Source organism: Corvus kubaryi, unplaced genomic scaffold, assembly GCF_017639235.1.
Source record: "Corvus kubaryi isolate FWS band 111438036 unplaced genomic scaffold, C.kubaryi_AGA036_p1.0 37266, whole genome shotgun sequence".
NCBI classification, from domain to species: Eukaryota; Metazoa; Chordata; class Aves; order Passeriformes; family Corvidae; genus Corvus; species Corvus kubaryi.
In genome coordinates, this window is record NW_024581081.1 from 3,160,182 (window position 1) to 3,184,851 (window position 24,670).

The window sequence follows — 24,670 nt, forward strand, 5'->3', positions numbered from 1 at the left end:
ACTGCAGCTACCCATGCCTGTGGAAAAATTCTTAGTGCGTGTAATTTTATATCTTTGATAGGTAAATTTTGTTCACGGGTCATTAAGTATAACTAAATATAAGAAAGCCAGAGATAAAACCCCATGATAGGGCAGTTCATGATATGGTAGTTCAATAATAAAAGTTCTTCCTACAAAAAACTCCACTACAAATAGGAAAAAAAAAAATTAACAGGCTATATACAACTGCTGCTACATTAGAAAAATACTTACAGCTCAATTTCTTTATAAATATGTGGAGGCAGTGTACAGTGCATGAGGTTTTGCCACTCTTCAGCTGTACAAACACTATGGTAGGATAGCTTCTCCATCGTTACACGGTAAATACACTCTGAATGACGAATTCTGTGGTACATCTGAGAAAGAGAGAGAAGTCATGCATGAATGTGGAATTTTAATAAAGAAAAAAATTATTTCCTATATTCAAGCACTGATTATTAAAATACACATCTGCAAAAATTACAGTGCTTTTGGCTGCACAACTTCACACATTAGAAAAGCGACAGATTATACTGAATTCAGTACTTCTGGAAAACTAGGCCTTCTATCACATCATTTGATCTCCTCACTCAGGTAAATATCTAAGGCTCAGCTGACTTTTCACTGCATGTGAGCTCTCCCAAGGAAAAGAATCAAAGTTCAGGAGTCAGAAACAGAGCTAATTCCCCTGCAAAATTCTAACAGACAGAAAACCTATACCAGGGCACAATTCATATTTTCTGCCACTGTATGAATTCTATTAATTAGTACAAATTACTGCTATCTATGCTCAGTAAAAGGTATGTGAGATGTTCATCATACCTACATTACTATTCAGTATGAAAAATAAGCACAGTTAATTACTGAGAGGTTCAGACAGTTGTTGCAGACATGGCATGGTTTGCAAACATCTGGGGACATTACAATGTGCTAGTAAAACAACCCTCTGGAGCAGTGCACCCTGCATGGTAACATTCACCGTCTAAAAAGAGTGAACTTACACACAACTGAGTGTGCATAGTCCCCAGTGTAATTTATATGCAGGCCATTCTACCTGCCTTGACCCACGTGAAACAACTTGAAGTAACTGGTAATAAAATTTGCTGCCCCACTGTACCAATAGCACAATATTGGTAAAATTCCTTAATGTAAATCACCAGGCTTAACTGGCTTTGCGTTGTATTTTACCTCCCATGAATATATAACACAGTTTTTCTGCATTGTCTTTTTATTGAATTTATTGCATTTTTATACTTGTATAGTAATGATCATTACATCTCTAATTTTTCCCACAGGAATAGTAAATTTTGAGATGATGAAGACTTTGAAGATGAAAATAGCCATCCACTCTTATCTAGAAGCATGGATAATTATAGGTATGTACCACAGCATTTAAGTGTAAAAATTGATCTTTAAGTATTAAGCATGTGGAATTGAGAGAATATATGGCATCTCCATTCCCCAGTTAAATTTATAAAATACAATCTGAATTTATAAAATAAATAATAGCCATACTTTCTAGTGAAAAAGGGAAAACAGATATTATTCACATTTCAGAGCTTGCTCTCTCAGTTTAGCTACACAAAATAGATATATCCAGAGTATGGTTATTTCAAATGAAATCCTTGTCATCCTCTTAAAATAGAACTATTCACCAAGGAATTCAATGTTATTTCAATGAAACAAACTTACGAATAATTTCAATAATCTGTAACATCAAAATACTTAAGTATTCTCATTATAATTTACAAAATTGTAAATAAAACTTACATTAGCACAGTGTAAGGCTAAAGCACAAAAGACTGCAAACATTTTAAAGTTGTTCTCATCAGTTTTAGAGAAGGCACTTCCACTTATTTTGTTCACCATCTGCACAACACCTATTACACTTCCTCGGCTGACAATAGGCATGCACAGGATATTTCTGGTTGTGTAGCCTGTGTAGAGGTCTACTTCTCTGGAGAGCCATGAAGGAGAAAGAAAAAAAAGAAAAAAGTTAATATCAGTTGGTATCTATTCCTTGATTCTCACAAATGTTGATGTACACTGTACTGAATTGTTTTAAAGTAGACCGAATTAGTACCTGAAAGAATTTCACCTCCAAAATCCTCAAATACTTCTATCTACTGTATCATACTTAGAAAGAACTTTTTAATCCTTTAATAGCCATTTGCAAGACAAAGAATCAATATTGCCTCAAACACAGAGTTAAAGAACATTCAGGTATTCTTAGGCATGTTATTTGGTAGTCAACTGTTTTTTCTACCCTGAAACTAATGAGATTGCAGGGAGACTAATAATGAAAATCAGCAACAATCTAACTATATTTTCCCCCATTATATTAATATTTGATAAAATAATACTTTTTATTTGTACCTTAAAATTATCTCTGATGGCTAAAGCATTTAAATGAATATCTAAAAGTTGCCTCCTCATCAGAGGACCACAGCTCCATGAATGCATCTGAATATGAAATTTAAGTAGTAATTTTATGTAAAAGGTTTGGTGATCTATCTTCCCTTCCAATGAACAACACCCTACCTGTTAAAGCGTGGGTCTGCATAGGCATCAGGGATATTAAGGACTTCTCCTGTTCTTGCCACTTGACCAGCTATTCCTTTTTCTATAGAAAATCTGGAGAAAATAAAAATGTGTATTAGCGAAAATATGGAAAACACATTTTTCCAGTGGAGTCTGTCTTGGGCACAGTAATGGGTGTTCCCAACCAGCGTCATTTTCTTGCTTTGAGGAGAAAAATCTTACAAAAACTAGTAGTACATAACAAAAAAGCACATCCTAACAGATACTTTCTGAAAACATTTTATATAGCTACATAGTTTAATACAAAACATGCCATAACATGACCATTTTAGTGACAAAAATTTGAAGTCTTCATAACCCAGGGAGTTATCCCTAACAAATATAACATTTGTACAGAACCTGAGACTTGTGTTTACATTTAAAAGGTATTGATTTTGTTATGACTTTTACATATTCATTGTTTCTTTAGACACAACAAAGGCAACATGGAACTTGTTTCTTTGGGTGGGATGTGTGTGTGTGTGTGTGTATTTGATAACAAAATTTTGGAAAAAGACCAGTGGAAAATTCATAGCTAAACATTAGATGCATTTGCCATGTAGACTTTGGAATGATTAGCTTGTTTCATGACAATCAAACAATGCCATGGTACTAACTGCATCCCTTATTCACCACAAGGAAGTTACACAATTATATTCCTAAATTGTATCAGAAAAATCCATACGTCTGTCTTGTGAGTAAATAATTTTCAATATTTAGACATAAAGTAGTTATGACATACAAGCAGAAGATAATTTATGGAGAAAACCATGTAGAAAGAATCATATGTGGAACGCTTTGAAGTCTAAATGTACTCTGATAGTACCCTGATGTCTGGTACTGAAGTTAGTGATAAAGCTGTCAGGATTTCATCCTGCACACCTGACTTTGAGTTAGATTTTTCTGTTGCTTCTTATGATAGGCACATCACACCAACTTAAGACTCCTTCCTGATGACTCATTCAGTGTCACTTTTTTACAGATATTTAAGTTGCACTTCACTTTCAGTATACAGTACCTGTGAAATGGCTCACACCCTTGCACTTAGAATCAACATTTCAATAACATACAGAAAAGACAGAAAGATATAAGCAAGAAAAACAATTATCAAGAAGGAGTAGGAAAGTGCATGTTAAAGCAGGCCAGCTTCTTTAATTTACACCACCTCCTTGCTTGTCAGTACGCAAATTGCACCAATTTTGACTCCTTCCATTCTCACTCACACAATGGTAAGTGGGAGTAAGTTTGTCTAAAGGAGTTTTAGTGAAAACATGAATCACATCTTATATTGGCCCAGAACTTTAAAAGTATAAGGAGGAAATGAAAAAAGTTCTGATAAAAATCAACGCTGAATACTTTAGGAAAAATTTAGTACAGGATATTTAGTCACACACTTCTTTCTTTTAAGAAGCTGAACATCTGAAACCTGCATGCCTTTGAAAATCTTAGTCTGGAGCTGTTAGGGATTCATAATTTTTGAAATGTGAAAAGCACTATATTTACTTTGTTGTTTAGCCTCTTTTATTAAAAAAAGTGCGTAAGTGTAAAAATTAGGTACCTGTGACATGAAGCAGAAACACACATAAATTTTAGTCAGGGAATCCTGTGTAGCCATTACCAGACAATATATATTTTCAAATTCACCACTTCAAGCATTGTTCAGTATCACAATTCATTAAAAGTTTGAAAATCTAAATTCACATGAGAAAAGTAAAATTAAATTACTGAACTTGAAATCTTCAAAACCAACGACCAATCCATACTCAAGTCTACATTTGCCTAATCCATCCATAAGAAATGCAAATTGTGATTTCCTTGCTTTGGATGTGCTTGAATCACACAAATTTTAATTCCTCTTGGGAACACTCTTGGGAAAAAAAGTCCCAAACTGGCAGACTACGGATTAGGTGCACTATTACCTGCACCTTTACCTACCTCAGAACACCTCTGTTTTTTTCCCAACATGATTTCCAAAAGGACCGCCTCCGGAAGACGGCATTTCCAGGAGTGACGTTATAGCTTCAGAGACGCTGTTTCGATGGCACTGCAATGTCATTCCCAGAAGTACTACCTTCTGGAGGCGGGTCCTGGTGGGAATGATATCACAGTATGACAAGTATTGTCAGGGTACCTGCAGATAGGCACAGAAACTGGGTAACAAAATGCCTGCACATCCAGAGTTAAAATGAAACTGCACTCTTCTGTTAGCTATTCTTACCTTATTTCTTTGGTCTTCTTAAAGACAGGTTTTCCATCATTTTCTTCTCCAATATCGAAAAGGTCTGAATACAGCTCCTTATTTTTGTGGTCAACCTGGAAGAGTGCACACCTATCTGCATTCACCAGGTTTTTTGCATATATCTACAGACAAAAAACAAAACCAGTGTTAACGTTCATGAGTTGGATTATCTCCAGTCATTTACCTGATAAAAACATACATCCGTGTACAATAAAAGTTTTGAGAAGCTATGCAGTATGGAAATCAGTTTGAAGGAGCAATCTTTTATGATACAATTCAAAAGTAAAATCTTGAATTCAATATTTTTTTTGTAAATTAGAGTGTTCACTTTGAGAAATACAGGAATATCTTCAGAGACTTGAAAGTTTCCTGAAAGAAAATAGGCTTTCCTACTTAATTGTTTTTCAAGGCTTTTCAAAACGGTACCTTTCCTCCCTCTATGTTTAGATGCTATTCATCTTTACTTGATTTTAAATAAATAAGTTAGAACAATACCTAAGAACAATGTTGACTTTTTGCCTTCATCTTCAATGTAAATATATTGGTATTTAATATCCACCAAAGACAGACAAAACAGAGAGGGTAGTGTTTGCTTCTAAAAAGCTAAGTGTCCCTGTAATACCTAACAATGAACAAATGATCCTTGTGGGTCCCTTCCAAGTGAGAAATATTCTGTGATCCTGTGATTCTATCGTTTGAGGTATCACTATGGATTGATCTAGGCAGAGGGTTAGGAAATGGCTGCACCCTCCTGATGTCAGGGACAGTACTTGCACAAGAGGTGAGACTTAGAAATTCTGCATGAACTAACCAAAGCCCAAAGGTACCAGCCACAGCCAAAGAAGTACCACAGTACAGGAACAGACTTGCATGGTCTCTATCTTACTTTGAACCAACTAGTTTTATCTTAGCAAAAACAACTCCCAGGACCACTGACTGTCAGAACAGAATCTTGTCCTGGGAACAGAACAGCTCTTCACTGAAGTATTTCTCACACATACAATAGTCTTTCTGAGAAAAAGAGGAAAGAGTGAGACAAAAATCAAACAACGATCACTATGTTAGCTTAAGATGGCAATATGCGGGCACAAGAACCAGCTCTATCCAATTCAGATAGGTCTCCTATGTTTCTTATCTGCTCAGAAGGTACAGTAACTGCATGGCATCTGATATGAGGTGGATCTCTCTCCACTTTATATATAATACCTACCTAGTCATTCATCTACAGAAAGAGGCTGACAAAATCTTAGTATACGATGCATGCAGTTGGCATGTCTTACGGATTCACAAGACTTCCATATGAATCATCTCCCCCCACCCCTTCTCTCTTGTCTTTAAAAAATGAAAACAAAACTATAAAGTATTTCATTTCACACTAATGCAGATGGAAAAATGTTAGACCTTGAAGAAAAAAACCCATATGAGATGAAAAATCATTAGCTGAGAGACTCTAGTTCTATGTCATATGAGGGGAATTGAACAGATACCATCTAGCCCAACTCCAAAACATGGAGGGCCCTCCCATACAGGCAGAATCTGTGTCCAGGAAGATTCTGTTGTCTTCTACTCCATTTACTCCATCAGAGCAGTAGAAAGTCAGGGAGACTGCAATCTAAGAGGTAAGATTTGTGCAATTTTTCCCCCTTTGAGCATTAAGAAATTTAAAGATGTCAACCACCTGGACTGCTTATCCATTTGCTCAAAAGAGAGTGAATAGAAACTGCCAAAAGGACAAGGGGTCCAGTAAGTGCTTCTATTCAGATACTGTATTAGATTTCTTTATAAAATCAACAACACAGTGTTGATTTTATACGATTAATCTTTCATGGTTTAATGCATATGACTCAAGAACTTACCTTGGTCATGACTCATGCTTTTCAAAAATGATTATTTACACAGTACTAATCGAGAAATACTTACTGGGATGAGAGAGTTTTACTTCTCTAAATCCCTTGCTCAAATCCTGACCAGTAGTTGAAGAGGATTATCAGTACAAAAAGTATGTTCTGCATTGTCAATGGGAAAGCCAGGGACCATGTTTTGCATAAGCTGCTTGTAACTACTCAAGCATATTGGCAAGAACTTGAACATTTACTTCCCTTCCTTGCATTTGCATTCAAAACCACCCTTATACTACTAGCTTTGCTGAGAGATTTTGATGAAAATAAAAATTAAAAGAATGGAAAGAAACAGCCATATCTTTTTCTTTGGTATTGCGGGAACAAATCAAACCATAAGTGCAATCACCAAAGGTTGAAGTAGTGAGGTGAAACTGAGTTCTGATCTTTTATCACACTGAGACACAGAATAAGCCACATAATGATAAAATCACACTCCCATAAAATGGCAATAAATGTACAAACACATAATTCAGTTAAGTGGCTCAAGAAAGAGACAACAGCTTAAAAGGAAGCTGAGTATGAAACATCACACAGGTTAAAATACAGAATCATGATGCAGCCAAATGTAGGAAAAGACGATGAAAGAGTAAGCATATTTTACTGCCAATTGTGTTTTCCACCAGATCTCTATTCACAGGGAAGAACAGGGAAGAATATCAATATTTGTTCTCAATGCCATATGTTATGTTATACAGCTCTTTTAAATGCTAAGCTATTTTTAAGCAGTTCATTTAAATTGGAAAAGCCAATGTGCAGAAATGTGTCCTATGTGCAGAATTCTTGACTGTGTACTAACTAGAATAACACAAACACTGCAGAATATTTTCCATTACTAATTCACGTTTCTAAATAAAACCACTTTAATGTTGTTTGCATTCTAACTTCGCTGTCTTTGAATAGTCTATCTATGAATATCACTTTGAAGAGTGGGGCACATATCAGAGTACTGTTGGAAAGTAACTTTTTGAATGTGCAAATTTTAAACAATGGTATCACAGACCTGATTCAGGTTTACGCTTAGGAAAAAGAACTGCAGAATTCAATCAATGAGCATAAAGCTAAAAAGCATTATTCACTTATCAAACACACAAAACATGTTCTAAACAGCTAGTCCATGCACACTTGTTAACAGTATTCAGGGAATAATTCTGAATTCAAAATTGGTTTAGAAACTCATAAACTGCTTCTGAACAGTACTTAAATTCACTAATTAGTTATTTCAATGGGAAGAACTAACCACTTGGCTTTAGTGGTTTCTATGAAACATTGACTGACTGTCGCTCTAGTTATGGGAGTAGTTTTGCAACTACAGTTCAGCAACTGGAAAAAATATCCTAGGAGTAATGTTTGATCTCTATCCCTTGCTATGGACAGTAACTTCTTCAGCAGTGTTTTGCAGCATGTCGCAAATTGAATTTAGGAAGAAGGAATCAATATAACACACTGAAATAAAAAGAAAACCAGAAGCCTTTCTGTTACTACTTTCAAACTTTCTCTGACACACAGTAGTAACTAGTTCAGAGACAGTCATATTTCATTCCTTATGAAAGCTGCGAATGGAAGTTGTTGCAACAATGAAAAATCAAGCTGTCCTTTGCCACCTTTTCTGTATAGACATGTTTACACTGTTTGTATTATTTTGTTCACTACAAACAGCTCATATATTTCAATGGCATAATGTCTTCAAGGGAAGGAGAATGAAGGGCTTTAATAACTACAACTAATAAACTTAGAAGTGAAAAAGACAACTTACCATTATATGTTCAAGTAGAGAATCTATTGCAACTATATTATCAAAATATGTTCTGCAGAGAAAGAGAAGTCAGTAAACATTGGCATTTAGTGAAACACTTCTCAAATGGATGTCAGGGGCTCTTGTTTCACTATGGCTTAACATGGAGCCAGAAAAGGTGAGGACATACCACTGCACCTTGAAAATCACTGAGTGGCTTGCTACAGCACAATGGAATTAAGAAACTGTCCTAGTTCTGTTCCCTTCAACCATTATTCTACAGAATTGAGAATATTCTTTATTATACATAGAATTTTCTCTGTAAAAAAAGGAAAAAACTACCAAATATTGCCTGCTGTGAGCTGAATAGGCTCCTGCTGAGCAACACCAAGAATGCATCAAAATGCTTTGGCACCTCTAACACACTGAAAATTTGAAAAGCAGAAGTAAAAAGGAAAAGAAAAGTAATAGAATAAAAAAAAAATCCATTTCTTTCAAAACATTAAAATATCCCATTAGGTTTACCCATATTATGCACAGAGTACATAATATGAATAAAACATATTATGAATAAAACTATGTAGTGTGGCTAAACCCACGTCATATTATCCAACCCTTAACACTAGTTGAAAGGCAACTATTTAAGAAACTCTTAATGGGTTGTCTCTATCAACACCAGTTAAAGTTGAAGAAAGGGAATGATCTTGTAACTTATAAATAAGAATCTCAGTTTCACAGCAAAATGGTAACTGTTCAAGGACAGTCAAGAACATTGAAAGGTAAAGGTCAAACTTATTAGTAAAAGAATTCTAAATCTTCCACATGCCAAGTCCTAATAACCCTCGGATTACAATGTTCCCAGCAGACAAAAGGCATTGTCCCATGGCCTTGAATACATACCCAGCTCAGTTCTGTTAGGGGCTAGTGGAAAGGAGATATATAATACACTAGTCTTACGTTGACAGGGACATGAAGAGGTGGAGTACTGCATACTCTGCTCTTTCTAAAATGTTGCAGAACATGTCCTGAAGACATTGAACACTAACTATTTCCCCACTGAACAGGAAATTCTCCTTCCATGTTAGCAAAGGTACAGACCACTTCTAAGAGGAAACTAATTATTTTCTTGCTGATACAAGTACTTGTCTACATAAAGTTCATAAAGATATTATTAAATGATATCCCAGTTTTGTGCCTTAAAACACAGGTTTTATTTTTTTGTGAAACTAAAAAACTCTAGCAATTGATAATCCTGTATGAGAATTATTTTCTTATAGAAAGGCATAATAAATATTTGCAGTATTTATTGTCATTTTTATCTTAAAAATGTAAAACAATTACAGTTCTTTAAAACAATCTCAATACTATGTCAGCCCAAGAATAAATTGCCAGTCCATAATCTGGGTATATTAACATAATTTTTTTGGTAAATTACTTCACTATGGATGTTAGCAACATCAAAGCACTCTGGAAAGGAACATAATGGTGCAAGACTCGATAAGAGTGCCCTTTGGGAGGCATGCTCTGAATTATGCTGAAATTAAAAAAAAAGGTCATCCTGAGAAAAAAAGCTGGGAAAAACATCTGGATACAACCAGATTGCCCTCCTTGCAAGGGGCAGACTCCTCCCTGTGGTTTATTACTCTCCATTCCAGCTGGGTCAACTTGGCTGCCTACATTCCTGAGCAATGGCATAGGAATCTTGGACATCCTCTAATCTCATCAGTTTGAGAATTGTTCGTCAAGACCCACAGAAGTGTTTGTAGCAAAAATCCGAGCCATCTCATTTTTCCACAGTATCATCAGTACTTTGTGATGCACTTTGGAATTCTTCTATTAACTAGTTTCATAAAACACTGTTAAGCACCCCAGACTGATTTACCAAAAGTACAGCCCTGGTTTATCTTTTAGTTTATTGGTTATCTTTGCTATTTAAAGTTCCTAGTAGCAATGGCAAACAAAGAGATGAAGGAACAGCGGATCACCTAAGACACTAAACTGCTTTTGCAAGTGTAAACTCAAGCTTTCACACTCTTTCCATGCTTTCAAATTAATCTTGCCTCATAGTGACAAGAAATTAAAAGCAAACATATTACATGCAGTAAAAGTCTTTGAAAATTAAAACAGCCTTCAGAAAATGCAGGGGAAGAACAATCATGTGGCAGCCCTGATTCTTCAAGGATTTAACTCTGAAGTCCCTATATGTATGCATACATGCGTGCATGTCCAAAAAATTGATGGGGGGAGATTAGGGGAAGCTGAAGCACACCAACTAACTTTCTGTAGAGTCCTTTCAAGCCTTCTAAAATTGCCATGAGACACCAAGCCTATCTGTCACTTCTCAAAAGATGGCCACACTTAACTCTGACAGAAGAGGTGGAAGAAAAGGGGGGAAAAAAATCCATGCAAAAAACCACAAGAATAAAGAAATTCTGTAAGGTAAAAATGAATGTCACATTTTCTTCTGCACCGCCACCACAAAAAATTTTGAAAGGTATATACTTCTGCCATCCGTATCACTTGTTCTTGTCCCTATGCTGAAATTTGCCCACCCTCTGAAGTGTGCCTTTGCACCTACTTGTGAGCTACAGTGAGTAGCTTCCACTACTGCTATTAAGTGAACACAGGTAGATTCGAAGAGCCATCTTCCAAAGAAAAGCTCATCAAAAACTCATGAGATTATTTTGCAAATCACACTTACTTCGATACATCAAGCAAGAAGTCATTCAGTTCAGTCTGCTTGGCAAGGCCCCGGCACACCTGGAAGCACAGATCATAGAACCATTTGCTCCAGAACACTGATGTGAGAGGGAAACTGGAGTCCCATCCCTTTCATTTGTATGAAAAAAATACCAGTACGTGTGTGTGTGTGTATATATGCGCTACAGCACTGTATAAAATTAAAAGCTGAATTTGTGTGCTGGGTTTCAATCTTAGCTATCTAGCTGCTGAGTTAAAACTGTGAAACACAAGTAAAATCTTTCCTAAGACTCAGTGAAAGCTGTTGGTTGCTATACTTGCTCATGCTGTCTCAAAGGCTGTCACTGAAAGTGGTTATGGAATGAACATTTCCTTATCCAGACCCTCAGATCTTCTGAGAATGTCAAATACTTTGTTTCCCTTCTTCCTTACCACACTTTTACCACTTTTTTCCAGTGTGCAAAGTAGCATATAGACACAACATCAGGCAAGTTTAACTAAGCTAAGCAGCAGATGATATATGCTCAGCTTCGGGAGAAATCAGCATGAATATGAATACAAAAAATAGTATGCATACTTCTTTTTAGAAGCAAAATATTAGATGAAGCAAAGCTTTCAACTGTATTTTTACTTCACCTATTCACATACTCTGTATCTGAAGCACAATTGTACATCTGTATATTACTAGAGCAAGCACTGAGGCCAAAAAAAGAAAACAAACCTCTACTGCTTTTACATTTTTACACTCACAAAAATATCACTTCAAACTAGTGATATCTTTCATCTGTGCAATGCAGATACAAAATGCCAGATCAAAACCCTTGCATTCTTCTCATGCAAAAAAACTTGGGAAGAGCAAGCCTTCTGCTTAGAAGAAGGAAGAGAAATAAAAATGATCAATGAACAAGCTTGAACTTTACATGTTGTGTTTTGTTAGATGTGAAAGATTTCTCAGTTAAGGAGAGAATAATTCTTACACAGGTGAAGCTACAAGTGCATGCAATTGCAATTCTACTAGTGTACAATAGTCTGTGCCAGCTTATTCTTCCTAGATGTGAGTGCCCACCCCAAAGTCAGTGACTTCCAGCACCGAGGCAGCAAACATCAGAGCCTAGAAGAAAAAAGCAGGAAGCTTTCTGTGCATCTTCTGACAAGGGTATGAAAGACACCTTGAAAAAAAGAATGCCATGAATTTCCTCCTGGGAGTTGACAGAAGAATCTATTTTAGCATCTTCTCTGAGTTGACAGAATATGTTTCATTTCAGTGTTACCATCTTCTGCTAGCTGAAGTAACAAAATCTATTAGGAAAGCTGCTGGGGTTTGCCAGAGCAGCTTGACACTGTGTGAAGCTCCATTAGGCACCCAGCTAGGGACAGCATGAGGCATCCTTAGTGGCTGTAGTTACAGGACCATGAAGCAGCTAGTGAGGATGGCTTAAAATAGGCTTTGCTAGCAACACCTCATAATTTCAAACTGAATACCAAAGCAGGAGGAAAGCAACCAGTTTGCACAGCAGTTGCCTTTCCACAAGAAAAAAAAAAAAAATAAACAACCCTTCAAAATTGTTGTGATAAATCCACTTTAGCCATTATTTATGTACTTTGTTCAAGTATCTTTCAGTGTTTGTTACTTGATCCATGATTGCAAGTGAGGAAAACTAGTTCAATGAACACCAAAAATGTTAGCATATTTTTCCGGGTTCAAGGAAGGGGCCTTAATCAATGCTTTAGCAGTGACCTCTACTTAATGTGATCACAATCCATGCTCCTACTAAACAAGTACAGGAAGACAAGTTACACAGTGAAAAAATTAAAAACCACTCACACTTACTTGTACTTGATGTATTGCTACTGAAGCCCATGCAAGATTTGCTGTTGCAACCTGCAACAAAAGAAGAAACTCTCTCTGGAGTAACCTTGAAAAGTGCACATTGGTTACATGCCTCTTTTCTCTGTCTACCTGCTAAGTAAATTGACTGAACTGTTTTAGACAGGCAGGCAGTAACAATTTGTGGGAAGACAGTCATTTTGTGGAAGTCTCAGTGTACTTTTGAGTGTTTCAGTTTTAGAGCTTATCAATGGTCTTCAGAAGCAGAATTGGGTACCCATCAGCTCAGAAATACAACATCAAAACAAACATACCATAAGCTGAGGGCTTTAAAAATTATGCTGTTGAAAAGCTTTTGCCATAGAAATAAAATATGCCTTAACATGTTTCTGGGGCTGTATTTTTCTTTTCTTCAGCAATACCTACTTCCAGCTGTAAACAGGCACTGCTTCTCTCATTACTGTTTTGGTGGCAGAAGAACCAGACCTGATCCCTCAGCTCAAGACTAGTTTGAAGTATGACAGTTTCCAGGCAACATTTCAAACAAATGTCATGTAAACTGCAGCTAACTATGATGTGCTGCCATGAATAATCTCCTGTCCTTGAAGCACAGGAGCTTTATAGGAGCACAGGGAATGGAAGCACAAGAGGTCAGCTTTTGCACAGCTTCCTAAGGTATCTTTTATATTTTATATTTTTAAACAGAACACTTTGCACACATTTCATAAAAATTGCTAATGGTATCCAAAGGCTTTCTGAAATCTGAAAATGAAAAGAATGCTTTAGAACACTCAGAAAGTGACCTTTTAAATATTTTTAATTTACTAATAAAATACTTTCATTTAGCAGCCAGTCTTTTCCAAGTAGAGAACATTCATGGACTTTAGCTACAGAAGGTATTTCAGATAACATAAACCATTCATATTTTCACAAAGCAGCGCATGTCTGAAACCTATCTGAACTGTAGATTGATCAATTTTAAAAATTAAATACATTGTGTGTAGGCTGCAGAATTAATGAAGCCTGGATTTGCATGAATGCCTGTTCTTTGTTCTCTGAGCAAGGACACTGGCACCACCATGCTAATCTAGTCCCCTACCCTGACCTCTCCCCCTACCAGTGAAAAAATACAAGGTGTGACAACAGGCTGAAGTGGCAATGACTACCCAAATAATATACACATGTAAACATCAAATGAATGCTAGGGTACTTACTGATAAACAAAATATACACTTGAAAAATACTGCTGCTGTTTTCCTTCTTTGGGAGGACTAGTTTTAGTATCTCTTGCCTGAATATTTTCTGTCCTTTTCATGCATATAACTCCTGCTCAGTACAGCTAAACTGCACCATGGTGGATCTCATACGACTATTGAGACAACACACCTGGCTAGAACTCACTCCATTTTGTCCTAACCTCTATTCAGGTTCCCTTCCCTGGGGAAGGGTACAGAGAGAAATGAATGGTACATTCTTCTTTACATCAGGGACATCTTAATGGGACGTAACAGGATCCTCACCCAGATGTGAGACCAAAGATGCACTTCTCACACCTTTAGTCCAGCAACAGCCTTTGCAACACCTGTTCCATTTTCAAATTCATTTGTATTTGGCTAATGGCTCCTAATTTTGGATTGACAAACGGACATGTACGGACAACAGAGGTACACAGGCCTTATATGAATATAGTAACACATGCAGAACAGTCATGGAAAGGGGAAGATGAGTATGAATGGGAATATCTGGATAGGGAACCATCAGAATTTAAGAAAAGCAGAAGAGCTTTCTGAGTGTCACCTAGACTGGCAGGTCATCCAGGTACCAGCACTACTATACACAGTTTCTGAGGACATCTAAGTCAGGAGACAAAGGACAGTGAGTAAATCTTGACAACTCACAGAGATGGGACAGGCTAGAGGCACAAAAGCTATCAGCTCCTAAAGGTTAAAGAAAAGGCTGACCCAAAACCAGCCCATGGTTTTCAACCTAGAAAGAAAACAGGAGACCATAAGGACTTGGCAGACAGCATCCCTTGTCCTCCTGTTGCAAGGAATTCTGGAGGGACCAACTGGATACCTGCTACTGGAAATACCTAGACACACATCTTGGTGCTGGAGAGCGTGCGGCAGTAAAAATGTGAATGCAAACATCAGAAATCTCTTTTGCTTCACTTTGGATTTAAAATCACTTTCCCCTCCTGTGAGACCCAGCACTGAGACTTGGTAAACTGTTGCTACAACATTGCAACATTATGTTTTGCAATAGGGCTCATTCCTTGAGAAGCCGCACCAAAAAGTAAACTAAAGTAAATTTTAAAATCTTACCATAATGTAAAATAAAGCTGTACTGGAAAGTTAAGATGGAGACTCAAGATAACTGAGCATTGCCTATTTTATATAAAGTGATTTTGGTTTTTCACGTTTGATTTACACTTATATTTCACTCACCTGCCCTGCACTAACTACTCTAACAACTCTGTATTGAGTTTATAATCAGTAAAGAAACCTTGAATCTGTTCATCCGCAAAAGAACTTAAGGTAAAATTCTTGATGTGTCCCTGTATTTGTATATTTTACCTCCTCTAACTGAAAATACAAATCACTATTTTTTTTTTTTTTAATAAGAACAAAAATCAAGCATGAAAAAGGTGTAAACTCACAAGTAGAGTGAGAGACAGAAGTTTGGAGTGGGGGGAGGGATGGGAGTGAAGTCCTGACCATCGTGGGGAAGTGGGCAAAGGCTGCACAATGAGCTCACCTCTTGGTGACTGTGGTGGAAGGCTTCTTTGCCCCAGTGACGGTAAAGCTCCAGGATACCAATCAGGTCACCAATTGCTGTGACAATTGGCAAACACAGAACAGATTGGATACGGGTCCCTGACTCCAGTCCAGTACCTTTGGGAAATCGCTCATCCTAGAAAATGCAAACATAATCTGATAAAATGTAAAATCTGATAAAACATTAACAGGGAAGACATACTGATATTTTCCTCCCCCTCCTGTATGACCAAATCTGCAGGAAAATTACAAAATTCACTAAAACTCATCTCTCAGCATAACTTACACACAATATTAGACATCTACTAAAAAACCGTAATTTTAAAGTCTCAGCATTAATTTACATATAACCTTATTGATGTAAGGTCAGAATTAGCTGTGGTATTACACCCAGCTTTGAGTTTGTTTATATAATACTTTTTTTCTCTAATCTCACAGGTAGCAAAAACAGCATTTCATTACTAATGCCTGTCCAGATTAAATAAAAACCCAAACAAGCAACACTACCACCCCATCATCTTTCCCTTCAAAAAAACCCCAAAGCACTTGTAATCACGAAATTGACTGCTCAGATCTCAGTATTAGAAAGCAGACAATAGTGCTTGCAAGAGAAAAAAACTTGAAACCCGAGGCTAAAGCTTTACATTATACAGTTATAACCCTCAATAAACTCTTGCTGTGCCCCAAAAAATTATGCATGAGAGTAAGCATCTTCTTCCTTTGCTTATGCATCCTGAATGAACTGGTGCAAAAGTTACAGGAACAAATGCTAAAATAATCCTACCAGCTGCTATAAAAGGCCCAAATACATAACTTTTAATCCTCATAGGGAATGTCCAAGGGTTTATAGCTTCACTTCCCCATGTAGGAAAACTCAGGCAGACCTGAGAAAGCAGGTTAGTAATGCAGTCACTACCCAATGTGAAGTGTGCAGTCCTTCAGTATTTGATTTGTACCAGATGTTCCCTGCAGGCTAAGCTTAGGCAAGACAGACACCCCTTCAAGGCTGATCAAAATCTCTCATTTCTCAAAGAAAACAGCAAGTAATCTCTACCTTAATTACTAAGATGACAATCAATTTGAACAAATGACAGACAAAAGAGAGTGGGAAGCACTTTGAAACACGAGCCTTCTGCTTTCTCTTTTTAATTCTGTCCTCCCACAAAAAAGGGCTGGCAAGTCTACCTGCATGTGCTTCCCTTTCACTGTTGAGAAGCTCCTAATATCACACAAAGGCAAACCATCTTACCAAAAAGAATCTTGCTGTTTGGTCAATGAATCACTGATATTAAACCAACAAAAAAGTTCAAAACTACTCCTCACTAAATCCATGATTTTATTATGAATGTAAAATCAAAATACAGAACTCTTGTAAATAAGGTACATGATATCAATTGAAAATTACCACTAACAATTTAAACCCTTAACTGAAAAAACATACCAACACATAAAATCTTAATGGTCCAAAGTATGTAGAAAGCACTGACTATTACTACAGGGGAAGCAGCTTCTGCCTTTTGATTTTGTGGCTCTGTCTAAGTGTACTCACATTAGGCATCTGGTATGTTTTTTTATAGCTCAGATTTGCCCAATTAAGGTCACACAATTTTTAACAAATGATTTCAAAAATAGAGACAGCAATGTCCAATTTTGGTCACAGTATCCAAAAACTACTATTCTGGACAGAACTTGAAAAGATAGGAAACACTGAAGAGAGAAGAGAATATAAACTTCCTTGGTGTTCTCATAACCAACCAATCATAAAGTGCTCATATAAAGTACAGTTTAAATATCAATTTCATACAGTTGCATAGATGCAACTAGAGGATGAAGTGTTTTAAAAAATTAAAAAGGACAGACATACACAGTGCCAAGATTTATCAGAATATCACCTTAGGAATTTCTGACTCCTGTTACAGAAAAAGGCCTGAATTTTGATATCAGTTACAGTAGTGCACCTTTCATGTAGATCTACTGATATTATCAGTACTCTAGCTTTATACTGGAGTATGCAGAGATAAAAATCCTGCCTAGTAACCAGAATTCTGACTGACATTCTTGTCAGTGTGAGCCCTGTATTAAAATTATATCAAATTGTCACATTTGGTTGACTATATGAAATTCTTCTTGTTTGGGATTAACATTTCAAGACCAAAAAGACAGGAGTTTTGACTGGTTGCTTTTTCCAAGTGACTATGGTGCCATTATGTCCTTTACCTGACAACCAAAAAAAAAAAAGTTAAAATAACTCAAACCCAACGTGAAAAAAACCCCAAACCTTTAAAAGTAGAATTAACTGAAATATTCTGAAATAATTCCATCAGCTAATCCAAACTCAAATTTATTTTCCTGGTATCAAGACAGATGTAAATTCTATCATTAAACATTCATCTCAATAAACATTTCAGCATCAAAAAAATTAATTCTAAGAACATGCTGCAATCATCTCATTAAAAACAGAAAGCTTTTTACCCCCAGAATATCTTCTACTAACAACGTTTTTCTGGATCTGGCTACATAAGCAGATACTGTAGTGCCATGTGCAATGGGCCCTGCAGGAATGAGTCGTGGGTGTCCTTCTTTAGCTCCTGGTGGTGTAAATATACACAGACTCTAATTAGAAGGAAAAACAAAAAAAAAGAAAGAAAGAAAAAAAAGCAATTAGAAATCCTGATTACTTTTACAGTTACTGCACAACCTGTGTAGAATAAAGTAGATAGTGTAGAGAAACACTGCTTTCGACAATGAAAAGTAGTTGAAAAAACACTGCTTAATTCTTCTGTAATCGTAGAAAACCCCACTCTAAAGTCACCCAGGTAACTCCTGAACAACTCCTGTGGAGAACAGTGGATAACTAAGGTCAGTTATTGTTTATATCAGGGTAGGATTGCATTTACTTTGAACACACAATACACAGCATACAAGATGCACAGAAGAAAACATTACTTTGTAAGAAAAACATTATCTTTTTTTTTTTATCTAGGATGCACTCATTTATTTCAATAGAAAATACTCAAAAAGTAGAGATAACAGCTAAATTTCTTGTTTATATACCACAGATAGATGACAATGCCACACCACAATGTATTACTAACATTCCTGTTAAGAATGTCCACAGGTTGTGCTGCTGATTAATTTTACACTCAGAACTTGCTTTCATTAGGGCTACCATGAAACAGGGGCTGTTTTCTGGCATGGATTATTAAAGGCAAAGTTTGCATGCAAAAATTCAGCATCTACTATCAGCTCTAGAAAATGAAGTGATGATATGAGATGCATCTTCTCATAATTCTCCTTTTTTAACAAATATTCGTGGCCCATTATAAAACATTAGTACTAAACAATTCCAAAAAAACCCCACACTGAAATGTTCAGAAACTAAGGCGATGCAATATAACGCACCATATAAAGGTACTCCTGCAATGATGAAGACACCTTAGCTGTAATGGATTAAAAGCATTTTTGAAGGAGAAAGTTTGGACTTTATGCTGAGGGGGAAAAGAATGTTCAATAAAAAGTATGAAATTCATAGCCAAAACAAGATTGAAGACTATATCCAAGAAGAATCAGTAGTCCAACAATTAGGGTATTTAGTAAGTTCAAAAGAAAAACACTCAAGATTCTGACAAAACCAGTAACTGATTATTTTTCTTGTTCTTAAGCAGAAAGTCAGTCCCAAAAAATTCAGCAAGAAAAGAAAGTGAGTTTTCCATTCAGTAATTCATTTGTTAATATGTGGTACAGATGAAAATCAAACTGTCTTAAAAGAGAAAATAGAGCTGCCCCAAACTATTTTAGCACTGACAAGTGATTTCTTCAGTTGGAAGGAAAGATGTCAGATTATTTACTCCATTTTGATGTCTTGCATTATAGTACAAGGACATGAAATCATGGAATTTTCTGTTTATTCTTATCCTAAACCTGAACCTTATTCTTCAAATCCATTTATGCTCACAGCTTCTTTGAAGTGTGGCCTTTAGAAGTAAGATACACTTGAAAATTCAGATTGTTTATTTTCCATATGAACTACAAGCATGTAATTAAAAAGAAAAAAAAAAAAATAGGCAACATCCAAACAATCAAAAACCATTAAATCGATACATTGAATCTGTCAGAACAAGCCTACTCAATCTACCAGAATAAAAAGCTCCATTTATTCTTACTTTCTTATAATCTAATAAAGATACATATAATTTTTAAATGAAAACTTAGTTTCACAGTTACATGCCTTCATAAGCTTCAGTTCATGTTTTTACATGCACTCAAATAGAATGAAAAAGAACATTTTACATAACACAGCCAAGAAAAGCACATCATGATCTAAAAAAAAAGAAGTACATTATTCTAATAAAACTGAAGAAACCACAGATCATTATTTATTTAAGTCAGTGTTCTAGTATAAAATATTTTTTAAAAAATAAAAAAGGCAGCAAAATATAAAGGGCATAGAAATACTGCAGTACATATCTGTACAGAAATCTGATATGCTATACTATATGCTTAAGATCAACTATTTTAAAAGTACTCATAATAGGAACAGTAACACTATAATGTGTTCAAAACTGAAAAGGGTGTTTCTGTTGCAGAGTACTGCAAAATGCAGAGATGCAACGCAATGTTTAAAGTCTGATTGATGTAGTCCAAGTAGTGGAACAAGTCAAAATCAACAGGACATCAGAGACCAAAGCTGATTTTGCCAAAGATGTCAAAGAATAACACTTTTATTCACAGTATTCTTCTTACATGTTTAAGACATATTCAATTCTTTTTGCCAAGGTAGCAACAATTTACAATTTACAATTAGCAAAATAACTGCTCTTTAAGTGTGTAAAATGTGCTTTTCCACACTCATCTCCTGAGTCATGCCCAGCGCTAAGTAAAAAATGATGCACAAATCTTTCTCTTCTCAGAAAGAGTTTCTCAAGAAAAAAAGGGAAGAAAACCAGATGCTTGCACCAGAAAACAAAGAACTCACTTCTTCCACACATACATGGTTCTTTTTTTCAGAAAACACCTTCAGCAAATCTTCAATGGCCATAAAACCTGTGTTGACACCATGAAGTATTGCCTGCAAAGACTGCTTGCACCAGCACAGTCTTTCCCATGTTCTTGTGCACCATTTTGTCTGGTAAACCCCTCCATTGCTAACACCATGAAGTACTTCTGTGAGTAAGCGTCCCTATGCTGGAAGAAGTTTGTGGACATTATTTTACTTCCAGCTTCTCCAAAAAGAGTTTTGCAGAAGCAATCCCATTCTGCTTCTATGGGAAGTTGCAAACCCATGGCTAAGGGGTCAGTGATCGAAAAACTCTTCAAACTACCCAATAGGTTCTAAATTTGCCTCTATTCCTCCTGACTGTAGAGGTAGAAAAGTATGACACTGCAGAAAAATTGATAATCTTATCCTGACCATGCAGCACTACTAAAAAGAAAGGCAATTTTTCTCATAACCATATATAAGCTGAAATTAGTCCATGAGCTTCTACCATTCCACACTGACTTTATACATATATCTAATAAATTGTCATTAGTGGTCGTACATTCCTTATTTGATGAATTTAAATCTGAATGAGTTCTAATGTTTATTGCCAATTAATTATGTAGAAATGTCTGGAGCAGAAGCCATCAATGGCAAGGTCAGCCAAACAAAACACAGTAAACTGTGCTCTGCTCTACTAGAGCATCTTACTGAAATAATCTCTGAGGCACCCCACAGACACAGCTTTATGGGAATCTCTAAAATTATCACTGTCAAAAACCAGCAGGTTTTTCACATCACCTATCCAGCTCACATTTAATATTTTTTTTTTGCTTAAGAAAATTATTATGAAGTAAAATGTACTACAGAAATGATAAAATTTGGGGCTCACCCACTCTGTTCTAACTATGAATGACTCCAGCATTCTTTTTATTTCCAAACGTACATTCAAATAATCTTTCAGTAGCTCAAAGGGTAACTAGAAGTGTTCCCATACATACATCAGATACTGCATAAACCTTCACAAATAAGTGAAGAAATGAATAGATTGGGCCCTTTCAAATTAACTTGCATTTCCTCAGTTGATCTGAATATTTTACTTCATAAAACAGTTTGTGTTTCTGGTAATGATAATGAACAGTGATTAATAATCAAAATAAGGAACCAGTTGACTTTCATCCACAACTTAAGCAATATACAGTCAATAAAAAAGGAAATCTGAGAATATTAGGACCCGTGATTTCTCAAATACTATATTGATAACTCACAATGCTGTAAAAGGAAGAGGTTGAGGAGACAGCAGGATGCTTGTGCACTGCTCACAGACCCTTTTGGTGCAATTACCACTTGCAGTGAGCCTCTAAGTCAGTATCAGAAAGAGATAAATACACATAGCTCTTTACTGATAATTCAATGTCACAGTCTCTCCTGGCAAAAGTTAAGTAATAAAAGATAACTAGTGTAGAAAGAGCATTAGATATCTCTACTGCTGATGAGAGAGAAGGCAACCAAGATAGGAGAGTGAGTCTGGGTTTGACAAACTACCAGAAGGGCAAACATTGGCTTAGACAGAGAATCCTTTGGAAGCCTTCAGGTTCAGGCATTCTGGCAGCTGGTAGTCCACAGGATTCTGCAATCCCCTATTTTGATCTGTTTACTCTCCTTCCAGACAAAGACAGAGCCTCCTTTCCTACATCAATCTCAACTACCCTATTAACAATATTCTTCCAACAAGTTCCTTATGGTGATGGACTTCTTTCTTTAAACGTAGTATGCAGGGGAACACCAAAGTTTGATACCAAGAACTTCCCATACCTTGTTGAAACCCTAGAGTACATGAGATGATTCCTTTCCTTCCATCGGTGACAGGACAGAGTGTTCTGGTTGGGCCTAAAATCTCCAAAATTATTCCTCCCCTCCCAGTTTAATCACTTAATTCACTTTGATAAAAGCCCACAGCCAAAAAAACTCCTATTAATTTTGATGGATGTTACAGTGTGGTTTGGAATGTACTAATGACCTATCATGAACGCAGAGAGCAAGAGGTTCTTAAAAAAACAAACTGAAGCAAAACAGAAAGTCCAAACTAAATTATGACCTTAACAAATGTTTAAACACTGGTGAACACAGACAAATGTTACAAAATTCACCATTTCATCTTGGTGATGTTAGGCTAATGGTTGGACTCAGTGATCTCGGGGTTTTTTCCAACATAAAAGATTCTATGATTCTATTCTATGGCCCACATTTCTTAGGCAACCTAGGTATATGCAACATATTGCATTCTCTAATATCTTTTTAAAATACTAATGTATTAACAAGCCTGCCAGTCTACAGGAATGCAGAATGGTGTACTGTAACTTTTTCTTGAGGGATATCAAGATGACAACATCCTCTATTCACACATAAACCCACCAACTTGGCTTTCAGATACATAGCAAGATCAGTATATGTTCAATAAGCCATAATACTGTGGGTTTTGGTGCTCTTTCCTTGGTAAAATTAAGTAATTTATCTTGAATATCTTACTGTGGCTGAAAAAACCTTATTTACTCCTCATTTCTAACAGCTAAGCGCATGCACATGAAGATTTACTCATGTTCATCTTGCCATGCTGTCGTAACTTGCCCCATTTTTGGTTTTTTAGTGAAAATCTCTCCTGACAGAGAAAGTAGATTAAAATCCCAGTAAAAGAAAATATGAGGAGTAGCAGCAAGTGTTATAACACAACAGCATCAACAGCTCCTGACAGATATTGTTACAGCACTAAGAAAGAACCTGCAGTTTTCAGTAATTTTGTTCTTTGGTTCTTCTGATGAACAGGACAACTACAGGTATAATTGATGCTATTTTTCTAGTTGCTGTTGGTATGCAGTTTGTCAGAATCCAGCACAACACCAAATCCTATCACAAAAGCCAGTAACCATTCAACCAACTACATAAAGTTTGCCAGGGCTGGATTTGAACTGCAAACATGTATTCTTCATCATCATTTCACAAACTGTTATTTCTTCTTTTTGTAGAACTACTTATAACTAAGCAAATCACAGTCATAAACCAATTTTTCTAAAATTTCCTTGCAGAAAAGAAGTCTTGATAAGAACTAGGTTTAATGATTAGAATGAGGGTTGAAGTACACGTGACAAGCATTCCACTGACAAACTGTTTTGGTGGATCTTTATCTAGTTTCTTCCACAGCACAATTTGCTGATAAACCTGATCCTAAAAATGCTTCATGGAAAATAATTTAATATTCAACTGACATTAAATGAAAGCCTTCATACTAAAGCATTGCTATGTGATTTGCTGCTTGGGGGAAAGAAAAAATTAAATGGAGATTGATCAAGCTGATATTATGTGAGTTTAATGGCTTTTGCTGCTCACATCTGTTTCTGTTCAGTAACAGCAACAGATTTTTACTCTTGGTAAAGGACAACTTAAATGTAAGACCACAAAGCCTAATGATAAGATTATCTGCAGATATTTACAAAGGCTGTGCCCTTAGGCCAGGATTCTTAGCAGGAATACAACTCATCATAATAGGCAAAGATGACCAAGAAAAACAAACAAACATAATTAATTTGGAAAGCATTCACAGCCAAAACCCTCAGATCTCTAAACTGCATTAGTTGAAATAGTAGCCCAATACTACCATGCTAAAATCTTAAAGAGCTCTAGGCAATTATGTTCTGGGTTTAAACACAAGTGCAGCAGTCTGACTGCATCAAGTACACAGGGATAAAAGAAGAAAAAAACCAGCAGCAACTACCACCATTTTTTATAAAAGCTTATTTCCTTAGCGATAAATCACGGCGTACTTGACAGGAGATTTATAATTTTAACCCACATCATATGTACAAATGTTGGACACTTGTGAAATGAAGATGATGCACTTACTGTAGAACTACTAGCGGTTG

At 36.2% G+C, this 24,670-nt stretch overlaps 1 protein-coding gene across 4 annotated transcripts in view; it reads right to left on the reverse strand.

The window, feature by feature from the left end:
* The window catches only part of PDE10A (phosphodiesterase 10A), a 354,338-nt gene that overhangs the window by 27,176 nt on the left and 302,492 nt on the right, over positions 1–24,670 (reverse strand). For 3 of the 4 annotated variants that reach the window (XM_042025094.1, XM_042025092.1, XM_042025091.1), the window contains exons 6-14: positions 18,248–18,388; positions 15,756–15,911; positions 13,002–13,052; positions 11,172–11,230; positions 8,492–8,543; positions 4,817–4,959; positions 2,560–2,652; positions 1,789–1,975; positions 253–395 (exon numbers count right to left, since the gene is read on the reverse strand). In XM_042025094.1, coding sequence (XP_041881028.1) covers positions 253–395; positions 1,789–1,975; positions 2,560–2,652; positions 4,817–4,959; positions 8,492–8,543; positions 11,172–11,230; positions 13,002–13,052; positions 15,756–15,911; positions 18,248–18,388 — 1,025 coding nt within the window. The remainder of the gene's footprint in view (positions 1–252; positions 396–1,788; positions 1,976–2,559; positions 2,653–4,816; positions 4,960–8,491; positions 8,544–11,171; positions 11,231–13,001; positions 13,053–15,755; positions 15,912–18,247; positions 18,389–24,670) is intronic. The other variant, XM_042025093.1, reaches the window with a different exon arrangement.